The 16,391-nt window shown below is 34.7% G+C and overlaps 2 protein-coding genes across 2 annotated transcripts; both read left to right on the top strand.

Annotated features, from left to right (window-relative positions):
- The first annotated feature begins 2,975 nt into the window (after positions 1-2,975).
- Positions 2,976-6,654, top strand: LOC107732143 (uncharacterized). The gene is made up of 5 exons (XM_016543412.1): positions 2,976-3,194; positions 4,604-4,779; positions 4,866-5,036; positions 6,329-6,471; positions 6,648-6,654. Exons 1-5 carry the CDS (start codon positions 3,014-3,016, stop codon positions 6,652-6,654), a joined length of 678 nt encoding a protein of 225 aa, XP_016398898.1. The 5' UTR covers positions 2,976-3,013.
- Positions 6,655-7,510: 856 nt separating this feature from the next.
- On the top strand, positions 7,511-8,407 carry LOC107732142 (adhesion G-protein coupled receptor F1-like). Its single transcript, XM_016543411.1, has 2 exons — positions 7,511-8,190; positions 8,360-8,407. The coding sequence occupies exons 1-2, from the start codon at positions 7,561-7,563 to the stop codon at positions 8,405-8,407; spliced, it is 678 nt and encodes a 225-aa protein (XP_016398897.1). The 5' UTR covers positions 7,511-7,560.
- The last annotated feature ends 7,984 nt before the right edge of the window (positions 8,408-16,391 follow it).

The raw sequence follows: 16,391 nt of genomic DNA, 5'->3' as shown, positions 1-16,391 counted from the left end.
TTTCAAAGCAGACTGCAGTAAAACTACATGTCTTTACATTGGTGTGTTTTGTGTTCTGCTCCATAGACCTGGGAGTGTTATAGCAGACTACACTATAAGTGCAACATCCAACAGCCTTGATTTTGGAGCAGCAAACACACAGGTTTCTGACTCTCTGAGAACACAAGGAATAATTTTAGCTGAAGATGCCTTTGCTCAAAGTGGTAAGAGTAGTCAGTGCCTAATCTAAAACCCTTCACATTTCTTAGCTCCATCATATTTATGTTTTGTTTTTGTTCATTGTTGGGTGATATGAGCTGTATGGGTTTTGTTTACAGATCAAACAGTCTTCACAACAGATCAGTTATATCCTCTGCAAAAGGTGGACCTGAACTGTATACAGCCAGACTTTGCAAAGGGACAAATAAAATGGACAGTGGATAACAAAGATCCTGCACTAGACAACATAAGATATTTACTTTCAAATGACAACAGAACTCTCACTGTAAAAAACGCTAGTGAAAGTGACAGTGGTGAGTGACGAGATTTATTTTTGTATTGTCTATGATATTTTACTAGTGCCTGATAGCATTTAGAGTCCTGTTTTTCAAAGCAGACTGCAGTAAAACTGTTCCATAATATCATTTAAATGATTGAGCATATTAGCATTCTGACATATAGCATATGATTGTACTAGATTATATCATATACGGTATAGAGTAGATGATACAGCCATATCAACATTAAAGGTGCAATGTGTAATATTTAGGAGGATCTTTTGACAGAACTGCAATATAATATACACAACTATGTTTTCAGAGGTGTATAAAGACCTTACATAATGAACCGTTATGTTTTTATTACCTTAGAATGAGCCATTTCTATCTACATATCGGTTTACTGAAAAACTAAGTAAAAATAATGGACAGTGGATAACAAAGATCCTGCACTAGACAACATAAGATATTTACTTTCAAATGACAACAGAACTCTCACTGTAAAAAACGCTAGTGAAAGTGACAGTGGTGAGTGACGAGATTTATTTTTGTATTGTCTATGATATTTTACTAGTGCCTGATAGCATTTAGAGTCCTGTTTTTCAAAGCAGACTGCAGTAAAACTGTTCCATAATATCATTTAAATGATTGAGCATATTAGTATACTGACATATAGCATATGATTGTACTAGATTATATCATATACGGTATAGAGTAGATGATACAGCCATATCAACATTAAAGGTGCAATGTGTAATATTTAGGATAATTTTTTTATTACCTTAGAATGAGCCATTTCTATCTACATATCGGTTTACTGAAAAACTTAAGTAAATATAATTTCTTAATTTACCACTGGCTATCTCAGGTTTCTGACTCTCTAAGGGCACAAGGAATAATTTTAACTGAAGATGCTTTTGCTCAAAGTGGTAAGAGTAGTCAGTGCCTAATCTAAAACCCTTCACATTTCTTAGCTCCATCATATTTATGTTTTGTTTTTGTTCATTGTTGGGTGATATGAGCTGTATGGGTTTTGTTTACAGATCAAACAGTCTTCACAACAGATCAGTTATATCCTCTGCAAAAGGTGGACCTGAACTGTATACAGCCAGACTTTGCAAAGGGACAAATAAAATGGACAGTGGATAACAAAGATCCTGCACTAGACAACATAAGATATTTACTTTCAAATGACAACAGAACTCTCACTGTAAAAAACGCTAGTGAAAGTGACAGTGGTGAGTGACGAGATTTATTTTTGTATTGTCTATGATATTTTACTACTAGTGCCTGATAGCTCCTGTCCTGTTTTTCAAAGCAGACTGCAGTAAAACTGTTCCATAATATCATTTAAATGATTGAGCATATTAGCATTCTGACATATAGCATATGATTGTACTAGATTATATCATATACGGTATAGAGTAGATGATACAGCCATATCAACATTAAAGGTGCAATGTGTAATATTTAGGAGGATCTTTTGACAGAACTGCAATATAATATACACAACTTTTTTTTCAGAGGTGTATAAAGACCTTACATAATGAACCGTTATGTTTTTATTACCTTAGAATGAGCCATTTCTATCTACATATCGGTTTACTGAAAAACTTAAGTAAATATAATTTCTTAATTTACCACTGGCTATCTCTGCTGTCTCAGACGACGACATCTTTGTCCTGTGTCGGCCACCGTATCTCTATGTGCAATTCGCAACCTCGCCGCTAGATGCTGCTAAAATTTAGGCCATGTCCACACGTACACGGGTATTTCTATAAATGGAGTTTTTGCTTCTTCCGTTTTTAAAAAAATCTCTGTCTACATGAAAATTTGTGATGTCATCTAGTGACATTTAGCTACCAGTTTTAGCTACTTTAAATTGAAAGCAGTTGGCAACACTGCTGATTTCAGTGACCTGGTGCTGCATTTGCGTGTGGACGAATGGCCAAACTGCGTAGAAAAAGCTGCGGTTTTGAAAATAACTGCGTTCATGTGGACAGGGCCTTATACACTGCACCTTTAACCAAGAAACCAATACAAATTAAGCTACACTTAATGTATGTTAACGTCATGAAGATTTACAGAAGTATTGCTTACATTACATAATAAATGATGATAAGAATACTAATAAGTTTTTTTTTTTACTTTCTTAAAATGAAAGCATTGGGTTTTCTTTATAAAATAATAAATATGCATTCTTTTTATTGATGTCTATCCTCCCACATGCAGGTCAATATTCATGCATCATACAAAGGAATACAATACCATACATTCAGTGGCAAAACATTGTTATTAAACAATGCCCCAGTATTATTGTGGGTGATAAATATCGTGTTTTTCCATGTGATGGCAGCAGTTTCCAACTGAAATGTTCCATTGATGTTAGCTACCTTATTGAGTGGGTCATAGGTGGAACAGTACTAATTTCAGGTTGTACATATAAATTGTTGGTACATTTTTATTATATATATATATATATATATATATATAGCATCATTATTTATTTTTTATTTTCAAATTATGAAGGCAAAATTATGGCTTTTGATGGCTTATTGATGGTCGTTTTTCCCCAGTCAGGATCTGACAGTATCACATTAATCTATCCAAAGGAAAATTGTATAGAGGAAATCTTTACATGTCGTCTCAAGGATCTGCCACAACTACAGAATTACAGATACAGCTATAGCAGCGTCACAGTTAGGACAAGCCCAGAAAGTGAGCCTTCAGTTTCTCATTTTTTCAGCATCAGCTGTTTCAATTAGATATGATGATTTTAGCAATCTAATTAATGTGTTATGGTAATTTTACTAAACAGTAAAAAATTTTGGTTTTGAACAGTGTAATTTGAAAAGTGATATGAATTGTTATTGTTATGGAAATACTATTGAATGGGTTTATAGATATGCATTTTTTTTGCATTTGTTATTTATTTAATTATTTATGTACATGTCAATGTATTTACATTTGTTTTAATGATGAGATATGCTTTGGTTACCATTGCCTCTGCTGGTGGTATTGATTAGGGGTTTAGGAGTGTAATAATGAAAGCAAGAATGTTTCCTTACATTTGCAAAAATTTAATTGATTTGATTAAATATACCAAATTGATTGGTGAATGGTGAACGACAAAGAAAGTATGATGCAATCCAAATGAAAGTTAGCCATCTTTTGACATTACAATGTTGCTGGTACCATCAGCTTTGACACCATCAAGGAGGCTAAAAGACAGTTCAGAGAGAAAATTGACAGTTTTTACTCTACTGCTGATGCTAGGCAGATGTGGCAAGACCTGCAACACATCACATAATATACGAACACCTCAAATGTAAAACGCAGGAGTCGGCGTTCCGACGTAGAACCCGGATACACTGCGCCTGGTTTTTCCACGTGTTCCCGAGAGAGCGTGTGCATTCCTCTGCTTGCAAACAAGGCACAGAGCATCCAGGTTATACGTCAGAACACCGGCTCCTGCTTCAGCAGCACCGTAACCCTTTAACCAGCTGTATCACAGTGTGGTATGGTAGCACAGTATTTCAATACGGACTCTTCACCATACCCAATTCCAAATTGGAGTTGTTTATGCATACATGCGACTTGCACAGAATTTACATATTTACATACTGCACTGTACAATTGCACTACTATATAATACTGTCGGGGATTTGTTGTGTTGTGCTGCGCCGCATCCAATGTAGACAGCATCACTGATTATAATGGGTTCTATTGTATTTTGTCGAGCCATGCCCCTCGTATCCAGTGTAGACATGGTGTAAAGACTTTAAACTTGAACTTGAGCTCAGAAGAATCATATGAGCATCACTGTGTCATATATATATATCAAAGTTTTGTCGCTTAGCATAAAATGGCAAACTTTTCTTTGGATTGCATCACACCTGATCTTCTGACATTCAATTCTGTTGGTTTTGACTGTTTTGGTCCTTTTTTGGTCCTTTTATTTAGTTATTTGACCCTAGTTATTTCTGAGGCTTCTGCATTGAGTGCACAGTCCCTTCAGGGATACTTTGCGAGTTCCAACATTTACAGAGTGTGACATTATATTCTGAGAGAAATTGTTCAATTGAGTCTGTTTCCTTCTGACTGAATCAAGTACTCTTCCACTCTAGATTATGACTGTCAAAATGAAAAACTTGGAGTTGGAAAAACAGATGAACTGAAGACAGGAGTCTGTGGAAAAGACATGAAAGGCACCATAACTTACAAATGTGAATCAGGTTTTTGGAAACCAGTAGAGGACAACTGTGTACTTGGAGTTATCGACAGTCTTAAAAACGAACTTACGGTAATCTATTTATCATGTATATATCTACAATGATCTAGCCATGTTAAATGTTTATAGTATTTGCATTTGTGCACTTTGCAATTTAGTCCTTGCTTGTGGAGGAGATTCCAGTGTTTATAGCTGACCTCAGTTCTGCCACAGCACAGCATGAAATTATTGTAAGCCAGTCTGCTGCTACTGTTCAAGCAATTGTTGATATACTCTTTAACATTGCTGATTTGTCACAATCAATTTTCATCAATAAGCAAGTGATGGAGGTATGTATATTCACATTCAAGCTTTTATATACAATGTGATGTGTAGACATCTTGCACTTGTGTTGAATTGAATGTTCCATGTACACTTAGCTAGAGTTACACTACAGTAATCAGAGGTTCACCCTATCTTAACTGGTTGAGTGACATTATGATTGTGCTCAATGAGGTATGTTCTAAATGGAAATTACCATATTAGCCTTTATAGCCTATAGGGGTGTGTTTACGTTATGGGTGGCCCTAAGCAATAAGCTCCCTAAGCGCAATCCCCCCCCCCCAACAAATGGAGGTAAGAACTAACAATTGGAATTTGCATGCATCAAGGCCTAGACCTGGGGAGTTTATACACCTTTTGGGGACAGAAGTTAATTTGCATGAAAGACACTTTTAGAATCTTTATTACTTTTTAGTTTACTTCCCATGAGAATGACACCACTGTACCAGTCTCACTGTACAATTCAAATGGCACCTCATATGTATAGTTAACTATTGTTCACAATAAATATCATTCAGATTTTGGGTGAATTTGGGGTGGTCTCAGAATTTAGAGAAAGGAGAGGGGGAGAAATGAGTGAGGGAGAGCAAATGCAGAAGAAACGATGGTGAGGTGTGGTCTACTCAGTGTAATTGTGTTTTGGGTGAGGATGCAAATTTACAGGGCAAAATCGAAACATTTTAATAGGAATCCCAGTCATCAGAAGTTTCACGTGATGCTGAAAGATTTCCCTACTCAGATTTCACAATTGGTTCAAATTCATCATGTGAATTTGCCATGTTGACCAACAGAAAGTTGCTTGGTTTGAAAGTGACTGTGCTACACTATTGACAATAGACAATTTTGCTAATGTGACCTTTAGAAGAATCATACAGGCAATTGTTTAGCAAGAAAATAATATATAAAATAGCCAACAATAAATTGAACGGTGCTTGTCTCCTTAAATATTCAAATACTTTGCACAGTCATTGAAACTTTTACACAATGTATTTCTTTTTAGTTTAGGAGAAAATCAAAACATCAAAAAGTGGTGAAAATGTGGAAAAAGTCTGTTTGTAATCTTACTTTAATATGGTCCAAAAAGTCTGTTCAGGACCAGCTGGATGGTACATTCAGATATATGTAAGTGCAAGTGATAAACAAGAGAGAGACAAGCACATTATAATCTGCTTCCAAGTGTGTACCTCAAATCTGAAGCTACCATGAGCGTTGATTCAGTGTACTTTTTTTCATGATATTATATTCTACATTCTATGGGATAAATCTCATCATATTAATCAGTTTTATATTCAATTTCCAGAATTTTCTAGCAACTGTGGACATTATTGTATCATTTAGTGTCAGTGATACATGGAACAAACTGAACAAAGGCAACAACACAAAAAACACCAGCATTAAACTTCTGAGCGCTATTGAGGATATAAGTGACCGTCTCACAGATGAGTTTGAGATTTATGAAAAATATATTCAGTTGATAAGAACTACAATTAAAAACTCATTCAGTACAATATCAAGACTGCCAAACTCAGCTACAGAGATTGTGATACCACATGTTCCTCAAGAGACTACCATAACCATCATAATCTTCTCAACTCTTAACAATGTCCTACTTTCTCAAGGTACTAATGACAGAAGGAGATCAGATGCGCGCATCATTGGAGATGTGGTTGTTGTTAAGGTTAATGAAATGCTTAACAACATTTCTTTTACGTTTGACATTCAGTCTTTGGGATATCCTGAGTGTGTCTTTTGGAACTTTAGTCTCAACACATGGGATTCCACTGGATGTTAAGTAAAGCACTCAAGGAATAAAATTATGTGTGAATGCAACCACACAACTTATTTTTCAATCCTAATGTCACCGTTTTGGAGATGTGGTTGTTGTTAAGGTTAATGAAATGCTTAACAACATTTCTTTTACGTTTGACATTCAGTCTTTGGGATATCCTGAGTGTGTCTTTTGGAACTTTAGTCTCAACACATGGGATTCCACTGGATGTGAAGTAAAGCACTCAAGGAATAAAATTATGTGTGAATGCAACCACACAACTTCTTTTTCAATCCTAATGTCACCGTTTTACATTTTGTACATAGCCTCATCTTATATAAATTACATTGGCGTGTCTATTTCAATGGCCAGCTTGATTATATGCCTGATCATTGAGACTATCGTATGGAAGTCAGTAGATTTGGAATTGGAACCATGGTGTCACATGACTTTGGTATTCATGTGGTGTTTGCACTCCTCAATTCACTGCAGGTACTACTTTTTGTCACCGTATTATTAATTTTATAGTAAGATTACATTTTATGCAATTTTATATCTATACAGTCTACTGTATTGCTACACTTTATGTTTTTATTGGTTTTTTTCCTTCTTTTTTTTTTGTTTAATGAATTTCATGTATTTGTAACACTTCCTTTAATAGGGATTCTTTGTTTTGCGTGTCTATTTCAATGGCCAGCTTGATTATATGCCTGATCATTGAGACTATCGTATGGAAGTCAGTAAGAAGAAATGACACATCCTACATGCGACATGTCTCCATAGTCAACATTGCCGTGTCCCTGCTGATCGCAAACATCTGTTTTATTATTGGAGCGGCAGTCGCTGAACAGGAACAACCAACCTCTGTGTGGCGCTGCAGTTCAGCGGTTTTCTTCATGCACTTTTTTTACCTGGCTCTTTTCTTCTGGATGTTAATGTCAGCGCTGTTGCTCTTTTACCGTACAGTCATGGTCTTGTCTCAAATGTCAAGGGCCAAAATGATGGTCATTGCCTTTATAGTCGGTTATGGTGCACCTTTGCTCATAGCGGTCATTACTGTTGCATCAACAGCTGGACCTCAAAATTATATTTCCAAAAGAAATGCATGCTGGCTGAACTGGCATGAGTCAAAGGCCCTGCTGGCATTTGTGGTTCCAGCTCTCACTATTGTAGCCATAAACCTTGTGGTTTTGATTGTGGTTCTGTACAAGATTTTGAGGAGAGGAGTTGGTGTTGCAATCCAACCAGATGAGAAACATGCCCTGGTGGTCAATGCCAGATGTGTGGCCATTTTGACTCCTCTCTTTGGTCTAACATGGGGATTTGGAATTGGAACCATGGTGTCACATGACTTTGGTATTCATGTGGTGTTTGCACTCCTCAATTCACTGCAGGTACTACTTTTTGTCACCGCATTATTAATTTTATAGTAAGATTACATTTTATGCAATTTTATATCTATACAGTCTACTGTATTGCTACACTTTATGTTTTTATTGGTTTTTTTCCTTCTTTTTTTTTTGTTTAATGAATTTCATGTATTTGTAACACTTCCTTTAATAGGGATTCTTTGTTTTGGTGTTTGGAACGCTTTTAGACATCAAGGTATGAGTTTACTGTTGCTTTGTAAAGAGCTTAAGCCACTTAATGCTGCTTAACTTTCTAATGTTAACCTAAAGATCTTCCATTATTACATTTCCTTAAATTATACACTATAACATCATAGCATCACACTGTTTTTGATATTTAGACTGTTTTTATCCTGCATATTACACAGCTGCCCACCAAGTATGTGAAAATGAAATATTAATTTGATTACATTTGTATTAAAGCTTTTATTAAGAAAAGTCCATTGTAACATACAAAACAGGGTTTAATTACCTAATTATGACTCCAAATATTATATGTATGACACCAAATATTAGAAAAAAAATCTGACAGCCGGATGGTGCACTAAACCAGAATCAAGTTTTCTGTGTAATAAGCAGACATTACAGTGTGAACTGCAGAAAAATATAAACTGCGTCCCAAATGACACACTATACTATATAGTGTGAACACACTACTCGCACGATTTATACTACAAAACGTAGTAATTCTAATAGAATAATGCATAAGTACACAATTTGGGACACACTGATTAAGTTCCAAAAAGATGTTTTCACAGATATTCCATAGATGAACCATTTTGGGTTCCCCAAAGATCTAAATATTATTTTTTACATTGTTTACTCTATCTGATTTATTTCAACTGATATCTCCTTTCAGAGCACTACAGCAGGATCATCATCCACATCTGGACAAACTTTCTTGCTAAGGATGCGGCGGAGGAGTAAGTTGATGACACATAATTAGAAACTAACAATTATTATTGTGTGTATATATATATATATATATATATAGTTATATTTCTCATTTGATAAAGGTCTGCTAAATTAATTGAGACAATAGACAGTTCAGTGAATAACATGCATCTTACATTTGCAGATGTATCTGAAGACAACATTTCCTTAACATCTTCAGACAGCTCCAACAGCTCATATGCCATTATGAATGATTAAAAGAAACTTCCAAAATGTTCCCCACTGCAATTTCTGTTACTATTTTGTGGAGGGATTGTTTCTGTGTTCTGAGATAATTCATCTAAAAATAAGGTTACAATATGATTTTACACTTTATTATGTAACATACTATGAATGCAGTCACTGGGGTATGGACTTTCATCTATACTTTAAAAATTGGGTCATACTAACCAAAGAGTAAGTTTCCTTTGTTTTGTAAAGTTCACTTTTGTTTTATATCAGACATTTTAAGTATGAGCTGTTATTCTGCTGTTTGTTTAATTACATCTTGTTTTTCTGCTCTGTCTAAATAGAACAATCTCTAAATGTTCATCACCAATAATTAAATGATTTTCCATAGTAAACTTGGTTCCCTTTCATGGGAACTTCGAACTGCGTCCTCTAGGGGTCTGATCTGAGCCAATTTGGGTGAAAATCAGACAATCCGTCTAGGACGAGTTCGAAAAAGTAGGTTTTTCGAACTATTAAAAATAGTGAAAAAACTAAACCTTACGATTTTTACATTTTGGTGTACATTTGACTCGAGGTGGTGATGCGGCCACGACGCGAAGCGGAGTAACACCTCGGGTGTGCATTATTTTTCTGATAATTCAATGGACCGAAGTCAGTTATTCTGCTTATACTACGGTTGCCACAGCTCAAGACACCGATCAGATGAGATATCTCAAGGCATTTGTAAGGTTTTTGTACTTAAAACGCTCTTGTGAGTAGGATTAATTTCTTCCGCATCTCATCCAACACCTCCTTTGCAAATTCCAAAACTTCATTTTAGACCTAGTAACAGAGGTTTGAGCCGTTGATAGCAGGCTAATGCAGTTATTAATGAAGGTATTAGACAGAGAGAGAGAGAGAGAGAGCGATTAAGCGTGTGTGAATTACCTGAGTCTGTGCATCTCTCAGCAGTGATCGGCAGCAGCGTCTCTAACATTACTAACAGTAAAACATTAAGTACATTTTCTTCAAGAACAGCCCCGCTGTTACCTCGCTTGTGAGAAATGTCATGTAGCTTTTAAGTTGCTAAACTATTTTACTAATTAAATCATCAGAGTAGCGCTAACAACATTAGCGCTTATGTTCCCGTGTGTGCGTCTGTGAGGGAAAGAGAGCAAGAGAAATAGAGTATGTCCTTTCCGAACATAATAAAACGTAATTTTGTGGCAAAAACATGGAAATAATCTGTCGTTTTTATCCTATTGTTTACTATATTTATATGCTTAGTCAGTGTCGTTGTAGGTTTTGGTTATTTTGCTGTTTTAGGCTGAAAGGACCTTTGAAAAAACTGAAATCATTTGGCAAAGTGATACGGAACTGTAATTCGGTCAAGATCTGCCTGGAACTACGTTCGCCGTGCGTTTCCCTGAAAATAATAGCACACCTTAGAACGTTCATCAGCCAAACAGATTCAAGCATTCAACGGCCCCGTAGTATAATACCAGTTAAAACATACACACATTTGCTGTATTGTTTGTTGATAGTAGGTGTCCCCCAGGTGTTTCTACTGCAGGTTTTCTTAAGATGTTCCCGCATCATGTGACTCCCATTTAGAAGTCAATGTACGGTTTTGCAGTGTCATCTGGAAATCACTGGTTAAAATATGGTTATGGTTAAAATAAATTTGTGATTTCCATCTTTCCATCAGGAACTACAATAATGTACAGTATTTGAAAAATTATGTGTTTTTTGAACATTAAAGCATGTCAACATATTCTGTTACACCAAATACACAACATAATGATCTTTAAAATAGCATCATATGACCCCTTTAAGATTGATTGTACTGTGCTCAAATGATTTACACTTTCAGAGCATAACAATGGTCTTTTATCAAAGGGACACTGTTTCTTAGAATAAGAAAACTGTTTTGGATGATGCTGTATGACACTGGTGGGTGTGAACACATCTCAAAGGAGAACTCATTAAATCTAAGCTCTTTGACATTCAGATCTTTATTTCAAACTTGTAAGGTTCCTCGCTAAAACAAATATTATTGTGACGGAACTTGTTATTTGTTAACATGAATTAAAGCACAAAGGATTTGTTAAAAATGGTTAGTTTTTATTGTAAGGTGAATATTGCTGGCATACTTTGGTTGAAGGTGCTAGATAAAGTGGCCCACTTTGAACCTTCACATTCATTAATAAACTGACATTCACTGATTATTTTCATGAACATTTAGTCATTTAGCAGACACTTTTATCCAAAGCGACTTACAAATGAGGACAATTGAAGCAATCAAAACCAACAAAAGGGCAATACCTAATATGTAAGTGCTGTGATAAGTTTCAGTTAGCCAAACGCAGTACACGTAGCAAAGTTTTTTTTTTCTTATGTAGAATTGATTATATTTAAATTTTGTCATTTAGCAGACACTTTTATCCAAAGCGACTTACAAATGAGGACAATTGAAGCAATCAAAACCAACAAAAGGGCAATACCTAATATGTAAGTGCTGTGATAAGTTTCAGTTAGCCAAACGCAGTACACGTAGCAAAGTTTTTTTTTTCTTATGTAGAATTGACGTTCAGAATATGGAAGAAAGGAAAGTGGGAGCATAAGAGAAGGCGAGGCATGAAGCTGAAACTGTGGAGTGAAGAAAGAAATGAAGTAAAAGAAAATGTAGATGCAGAGTATAACTATTCAAATTATGTTTACAATTAAAATTCAGGGATTAGAGAAAATTTGCATATTGCTGTTGGTTTTATTTACATTTTTAATTTCTTCCACATTCTAAAGTTATTTTATTTTTATTTTTTTTACACTTGGTTCATTAAAATCAATAATATGCAACTACAATCTGACTCTAAGTCTTGTCCTTTAGGTGTGTCTTATGTGGCATTTTTTTGTCAAATTTCTGTGGCATTTTTTGAAAACGGACATTTCAAAATGCATCAAAAACCACAAAAAATTATACCATTTGAAAGAATATTTATTTTTAATGTCTTTTCTAATGTTTATATATACATAAATTCACAAAATGTATCACAAAAGTTGTGATAGAAGCAGTTGGTCACATCCAGTAAAATGAATGGCTCTCTATGGCCCTCTGCTGGTCAAAACAATTTCTTTCCTAAACTGTAATCCTTTTAGGTTTATTTCTAACTAGCAGATGGCAGAATTCTACACCTAACACCTAGATCAATATCCAGAAGCAACTTAAATTAAATTTAGGTCATCCTTTAAGTGATTTTTTCATAAAAAAAATTTATATTTCACATGCAAGCTAATGGTGTTGCGAAATTCTGAGGAACAAAAGTACTTTATATCTCCCAAAACACAGCATTAATGTATAGATGAGAAGTAAACAAAAAAAAAGCATATGTCAGAATTCTACACCTAACACCTATATCAATATCCAGAAGCAACTTGAATTAAATTTAGGTGATCATTTAAGTGATTTTTTCATACAAAATGAATATTTCACATGCAAACTAATGGTGTAGTTGAGGAATTTTGTGGTAAATAGGTACAAAAGTACTTCATATCTCCCAAAACACAGCATTAATGTATAGATGAGAAGTAAACAAAAAAAATGATATATTATTTGTATGATTAAAAATGTATATATTTTTCACAATTACTCTTTCAATGTTTGGGGTCATATTGACCCCAAGGGACTTAAGTGTAAACAGGAAATGAGGGACGTTTGAGGGTTAATTGAGTAAACTTATGAATTTTACTCCTATATAGCTTTAACTTACTCCTGTAGCCAAGGCTATATGTTGTTGGGTTTGCAAAATATGTTTGCTTGATAATATACATTAATAGTAGCTGTAAATTAGACACATTACTCAAGATAAAAAAGTATCCAATACCTAGTTAATGCCTAATGACTGTGATCATTCTCATATATAGATTTATTAAACAATTACCTGTTGTGCAAATGTGTCATGTCAAAATAAAACCTAACGTCTTAAGTGACCACTATTTATTCCTATGACTTACTATTCTTTCAAAATGAGACACCACTGCCACCATTTCTGTTAAAGGCTATTACAAGTTAATGATTGTAAATTATTAACTGATAATTTAATACATTTTGATGAGGCTGGTTATATTTAATAAATAAATACATTTAAATAAATAAATCTTAACAATTCACACTGATCAGTCAAAGAGGAATCAAACTGATAGAGGTAATGTAAGAAATATTTTTATTTTTATTTTTTTTAAGTGCACTTTCAAAATGAAGCATTTGTATTGCTACAGTATTTGAATGAAAAGTTTAAAATCAGCTGAAACGTTTAAGAGAAATCACTGCAGAATCAAATAACATTATTTAAAAAAAACTTGACTGAATTTAATAGATTTGATTCAACTAGATATGAATATACTGGAATGCCTGCAGGAAACTAGCTGAAGCCAAATATAACTCTGTGCAGTCAGATATACTCTGGACGCACTACAAATCTAAAACTGTAGTCATCAGGACAGGGGTTTGGCAGATCCATACTGCTGTTATTTGGAACCATTGCCATGCTGTTTTTGAAATCTTGAACATGAAAGACATTATTTTCATACTTACAGCTGAGAATCAACCTGTTGCTGTAGCGAATGGTGCTAGTGTATCTTTCCTGATTGCCATATCCGACAAACCTTGCAACAGGAAAAGAATAACATGAAATACGATTGTTAGAGCATTCCTGAGCACTAAGAAACACCTGGGCTTGCCACTGGACCTGTTGTTCTCTGTAAAGAGCACAAAGGGTGTGCTGGAGTGGAGAAGGTTTGTATTCTGTTATTTTGGCCATGGTAGTAGTGATGGTATGGATAATTGACGGTTGTGTCATTGATAATCACACTCCACTCATCTCCTCGTTCCCTACTCAGGGAACCATGGTTACGTAAGTAACCTGAGACATTTTCTTTAGTATTTTATACCTCTTCGTGTGCATTGCTAGTTTAATTGGTAAAATTTTTCACAAGCTAATGGTTGAGCATACACTGCGTGCATTTGTTGCACACTTCTGAAACTGAGTCTGGGTCGAATCTAGCACAGGAATGAACCCTCGTTGTTGACTCTGTTGCTGTCTGAAATCGTTCTCTCTTTTTCACTCATTCTCTAATCCCTATATAGTACACGGCAGTTGAGTGCACTAGGCTATATATAAGCAAAGAGTAAATTAAATGAAGCGAGGAATGTGGACACTGGTGCATTACATTGTATGTTAGAGTGCTGGAACTGTCACAACAACATTCTCACATACATTTATCCTACATGTAGCTTTAGAAAACTTTAGAAAAAATAAAAGGAGATGCATTTTAATCATTAGATACATTTGATCATTGCTTCTAACTGCAACAATTTCTTAAACCAACAGTTTTAAATGACATAATATTACAACAGTGATCGATTTCTATACAGAATTTTCAGTTTAACATTTTTCATTTTATTTTACTAGTTTACAAAATGCACAGGTCTAACATTGACTGAATATACTGTACTGATGTTCAACTGATGTGAATCATCACTTTTGACCAATAGGTGGTGCTGTTACCAAACTGATGTGACATGGTCAGTGAGAGGTGACAATGGCACATACAAAGTTTGGTGTCAATATGTCAAAGCTTTGCGGAGATACGGACTCAGATGCAGTTTGGCACCATTTCAGCAAATTTGTTGATGCGTTATTCGAAAACTGTTTGGACTACCAAAAAGCTTTTGATAACTTTTTATCACTAGGGTCTGAAGATGATCTGAGTCAAATTTGGTAAAAATTGGACTAATGGTCTGGGAGGAGTTATAAAAAGTAGGTTTTGAACATAAATAAAAATGGTGGACAAGAAGTTCAGCTGAATATGGAAAAAAGGGTATCTGCGTTCTCTTGTGTACTGATTTCAATATTTTATAATAAAAATGTGTACACAGATGGATAACAGTATACTTATTGAACACTATTTTAACATTTATTCAGAAAAAAAAAATATATATATCATTTAAAAAAAGTCACTTGTGCCTTTTCGGCACCAATGTTTTATTCAATTTTGTGTATAATAGTCTAACTAAAGATATACTGAAGTATATTTGATTGTGCTAAAGTGGAACTTTTGCAAGTATACTTCAGGTACTCTTTAAATATCATGCATTTAAAGACCAATATTATTCAAAGATCATACAGTGCTTATCAATAGTGACATTAAAGCACAGTTTAGGCTTAATATTGAGAAATGTGCATTGTGCACAAGTAGTACTCCAAATAAAGTTTAATTATAACTTTTATATCAGTAAGTATCGAGTGATATGTCAGTAAATAGACAACAAATAAAGTAAATAAAATGTTAATAGATTTGAACTAGTATGAATGTGTGCCATAAAGAAAGTTTCAGATGGAATTGTGAATTGTTCATGAAATAGTAGCCTACTCTGACTGGCTGACTTGTAAAGCTTGGTGTCCACATAAGACTGTGGGATACTGCCATTTGTGCAGACTTAGTCAGTCTTTCTTTTTCACAGCAGTGATCCCAGGTGGACATCTGTATAACATTTTACTCACTGCATTTCTTGTATCCTTTCCCCAGTTATATCCTTTGTCTATGTCCGTCTGTCCCGTCTCTACATTCTCTCTCTTGTGGCTAAGCAGTAACTGAGTGCCTATATGATAACACCTATACTAAAATAAAAGTAATATATTTAAAATACATTTATTTCATACTAAGTATAGTTCAACTCTTTTAATATATTTACTGACATATTGCTCAAGACTTACTGATATAAAAATTATAATTAAACTTTATTTGGACTACTACTTGTGCATTATGCACATTTCTCAAGCCCTATTTTAACGACCTAAGCACATGGTCTAAAGTGCACGGCGCAAGTGCACTCAGGCTGAATCCACTTTTGCTAGTTTTAATGACGGGAAAATTACTTACTTATTTTTACTTACTTAAGTAAGTAAATTACTCTTAATGAGTAATGGGTGTTTTTTGGGCGTAATGTGCAATAAACCATTCAGAGTGTCATCTCCCATTCCCTTTAAGAGCCAGTTGCGCTCGCGCCATGGCGGGTTCGCTAT

This window comes from Sinocyclocheilus rhinocerous, unplaced genomic scaffold, assembly GCF_001515625.1.
Source record: "Sinocyclocheilus rhinocerous isolate Xijiao unplaced genomic scaffold, SAMN03320098_v1.1 scaffold1450, whole genome shotgun sequence".
Classification (NCBI taxonomy): domain Eukaryota; kingdom Metazoa; phylum Chordata; class Actinopteri; order Cypriniformes; family Cyprinidae; genus Sinocyclocheilus; species Sinocyclocheilus rhinocerous.
The sequence above is the reverse complement of the archived record's forward strand: the minus strand, read 5'-3'. Positions and strand labels throughout refer to the sequence as shown.

Bases quoted from the DNA above. Each gene is read 5' to 3' on its own strand.
- LOC107732143 (XM_016543412.1), top strand. From the start codon at position 3,014: ATGGCTTTTGATGGCTTATTGATGGTCGTTTTTCCCCAGTCAGGATCT. The intron at 4,780-4,865 runs GTAATCTATTTA...TTTGCAATTTAG, and splicing joins GTCTTAAAAACGAACTTACG to TCCTTGCTTGTGGAGGAGAT. The intron at 5,037-6,328 runs GTATGTATATTC...TTCAATTTCCAG, and splicing joins TCAATAAGCAAGTGATGGAG to AATTTTCTAGCAACTGTGGA.
- LOC107732142 (XM_016543411.1), top strand. From the start codon at position 7,561: ATGCGACATGTCTCCATAGTCAACATTGCCGTGTCCCTGCTGATCGCA. The intron at 8,191-8,359 runs GTACTACTTTTT...TTCCTTTAATAG, and splicing joins CACTCCTCAATTCACTGCAG to GGATTCTTTGTTTTGGTGTT.